The 3,692-nt window shown below is 37.2% G+C and overlaps 1 protein-coding gene across 1 annotated transcript in view; it reads right to left on the bottom strand.

Moving 5' to 3' along the window:
• The window catches only part of DGKH (diacylglycerol kinase, eta), a 103,676-nt gene that overhangs the window by 41,448 nt on the left and 58,536 nt on the right, over nt 1-3,692 (bottom strand). The window contains exon 12 of the mRNA XM_008569201.1: nt 1,446-1,540. Within this exon, the coding sequence (XP_008567423.1) occupies nt 1,446-1,540 (95 nt within the window). The remainder of the gene's footprint in view (nt 1-1,445; nt 1,541-3,692) is intronic.

A 3,692-nucleotide genomic window follows, 5' to 3' on the forward strand; every position in this document is an offset into this window, starting at 1 on the left:
CTTCATTTAGTGGAGATGGAAAACGATAATTAAAATGAATGGTTTTTGTTTTAGGGGAAAGATGCCTATGTTGATGTTTACTATTAATTGGCTATTTATTATTTATACTTTAGACTTATGGGCTAAATAATCATTTTAAAAAACAATATAGCACAATTTTTATGTAAACTCATTGATTTATACTTCCTCAACCATTCAGACTCCATTTCATGGGTAAAAATCTTTACAACTTTTGTACAGAGATTTTTCCTTAAAAGAACACAACAAACACTTTAAAGTGATATACTACACAAAAATACTATATATTATATAAAATTTGCTATACATTATACAAAACATTAGATAAACTTTTTTTAAGTAATTGACTTATGGCATTTTGAGCATCATAAATTGCAGGTCTGGCTGCAAGTTTACCTTTGAAGCTTTGGTTTGCAAAATGAACAGTGCCTAAGAGATTATTGGCTCAAAGGAAGAGCAATAAGGAAAACGCACAAGGAGGGGAAAGAGACACTGCAAGAAAAACAAGCACTCGGCCCTTGTTTCTTTCTGCTTTCCTTGTATTACCAGGGGTGAAGAAACACTTAGGACTGAAGCTGTTGATACTACTCCTAGTATACCTTTTGTCTCCATACAATTTCCAGTCCTTTCCTCCCCCATTTATTTGTCTCTGATGACATACCAAGACTAAGTAGGAATAGCTCAGAAACAAACATGTGGCTAGGGAGGGTTTCTGTCTTCTGAAACTCTCCACAGAGTACAAGACAGGAGAAAGAGGCTGTAAACTTCAAATGTTTGTTTATTTCCATTTTCTTTTCCTTCCACTCAATTAAACCACCATCTACAGCATGAATCTGGGGGAATGAATTCCTTTGAAGCCCCAAATATCCAAGCCTTTTGTAAGAATGCCCTGTCATGAACTTCTGAAAGCAAAGACAGTAGCTTTTCAGGTTAAGTAAACTGTTCTTATTTTAGTGTCAGAGAGCTTATGAAGGGGGAAAAAAGTCTCTAAAGAAAAAGGCAATGTAAGAAATAGAACTCTGAAAGATACCAACGACTGTAACGTCTAGGGAATCCAAGGAACTGTGTTGGGAGGGAGCTTGAATGGCCAAAGTTTGCCTGGAAACGGAAAGCCACTGCTCTCTCCACGGGACGCTGGCTGCACAGCATTCTCCCCTACAAGATGTCAATCACCAGGAAAGGGATATGAGTTATAAAATTCAGTGTGTCAGGTGGTTTTGAGCAATGCAGTTTTCCTACATACTAAAGGGTAACCATAAAATAGAATATCTTTTAAAATCCTCATATCTCATTCAAAAGTAATTTTTGTCCTGATTTAAGATGTGTTAGCAGGAAAACCACTTAATCAGTTTAGCTTTAAAACACAGTTCAATGTTACCACTGTCAGTAAACGACTTTCATGTGCTGAAGTATCTCTCTTACTTTACTGGCCACAGCATCAGCTACAACAGCATTTTCCAACGTTTTATCATATGCCTTCTCTACTTTGGCAACGAAGTCCTTTACAGTTTCACATAGTATCCTTTGAGGAAAAGAAATTGTACAATTCAGTAAACTTAGCTGGTTGATTTGCTCTGATATATAAAATTATTTTAAAATAGGCACAATTAGGCAAACTGTCAAAATGCCTGGATCATTTTAATATAAAGCCATAGTTCTGTGTTACCTCTGCTGTGTAATATGTGTTAGATAAGTTGAAGATATTCTAAGTGATAAATGCATATATGAATAAACCCTCTCTACATAATTTAAATTATAGTAATTTTAAGGTTATAACAAGCCTTTCTCAGATATTTAAATTAAATTATAAAGAAGAGTATTTTTAGATCCCATTAAAAAAATGATCACCCGCAGCTTATATATTTTCATAACAGAATCTGCAGTGTTGAACACACAAGGATAAGTTTATCACTCATGTTGTTACCGTTGACCTACTGTTCATCATATGGGTATCTAGATAATATATTGTTCCTAAAGAGAAAAGAGGTTGTATATTATGCTGGAAACAACCTGCCAATTGAATTGAGCAATATTCTCTGTAAATCCATTCATTTTTTCCCCCTTAAGATAATCAATTCAAAAACATACAAGATTAACCTAATTTAGGTCTTGTTAGTGTCAGCAATATATGGTTTACTTATTTGTTCCTTTTAATTACATTTGGTTTCTCTGCAATAGAAATAAAGTAAAAGAAAAAATAAGGGCCGGCCCGGTGGCGCACTCAGTAGAGTGCGGCGCTTGGGAGCGCGGTGGTGCTCCCGCCGAGGGTTCGGATCCCATAGAGGCCAGTCCGCTCACTGGCTGAGCGCGGTGCGGGCGTGACACCGAGGGTTGCGATCCCATTGCCGGTCGCGGTACGGGCGCGACACTGAGGGTTGCGATCCCGTTACCAGTCACGAAAAAGGACAAAAAGGAAAAAAAAAAAAAGTAAAAGAAAAAATAACCTGAAACACTAACAAAATCTTTCCTTCAAAAGTCTTTGAATCTGATGTTGGATTAAAAACAATTATCAATAGAATGGTACAAGACTGGCCTTTTTAAAGCAAGGGCTTATACTGATAGAATCAGACTATTTTAAAATCATAGTACTGCTCTCTATCATTGATATAGATTGGGGAATTTAAAGAAAAAGAAAAAAAATAGGTTCCAGCCATTATTTCTTCTGTTATACTCCCAATTTTCTCTAGTAGGTGAGCGGCATAATGGTAAGTTTCCAGATACTTAAGTATTATGAAATTGAGCTATTCAATAGATATAGGACACACACACACACACACACGCATGCACACACCCCAAACCTTCACATTCATAATCTAGAAAACAAATGCAATACTCCTAACAATTTTGGTTTTGTTTGTTGTTTTTTGGCAACCATTTCTAGATTTCACCTGGCCAAAAGGTAATATTTCCTAACCCTCAACCTTCTTGGCCAGCTTTTTAAACAAATTTCTACAGAGAATCTAACTTACCACTCACTAGAGACACATTCATGTATTTCACGTCAAGTTTTACCTTCTTTGTTCATGTACAACACTTTTCTTGAACTATAAGACAGACTATCATGAAATCTCTTCTATGGGCTTGATGTCCTACTTCTAGGGAGAGGAGACACTGGCATTCTTACCTCCTTGTGTAACTCCAAAATTGAGGTTTTTCTTGCCTATATTATAAGACTGTCTTGCTATAATGAAACTGCATATACCATAACTTTATCATAGCTACTTTTGTTGTATTTTACTAACTCCTAGGGACACAGCCCATCAGTCCATCAGCCTAGGAATGAAACGGGCAGAAGAGGGGCCCTTCCTCAATAGTGCCATGTTCCTGAGGGAGACAGAGGCTGAAGGAGGCAGTATGATCTTGTGGAACTGGTGGCAAAGAGAAATGATGAACGGGAATATGAAGGTTAGGAGAGCGCTTGCCACATAAACTGTGTGAAGAATCAGGAGAAATGCTCTATCGTATGGTCCATTAAATGCCATATTCCAGAAGGAATATAGAATATTTATATTCTAGAGGAATGAATTGACCTTCTATTACACTTAAACAGTGAATGTAGAGCTTTTAAAATAAAAATAAAATATATGCTTAAAAATAGTATGATTTCGGGCCGGCCCGGTGGCGCACTGCTACAGTGCGCCACTTGGGAGCGCGGGGGCGCCCCCACCGAGGGT

The sequence above is a fragment of the Galeopterus variegatus genome, unplaced genomic scaffold (assembly GCF_000696425.1).
Source record: "Galeopterus variegatus unplaced genomic scaffold, G_variegatus-3.0.2 Scaffold476, whole genome shotgun sequence".
Lineage (NCBI taxonomy): Eukaryota > Metazoa > Chordata > Mammalia > Dermoptera > Cynocephalidae > Galeopterus > Galeopterus variegatus.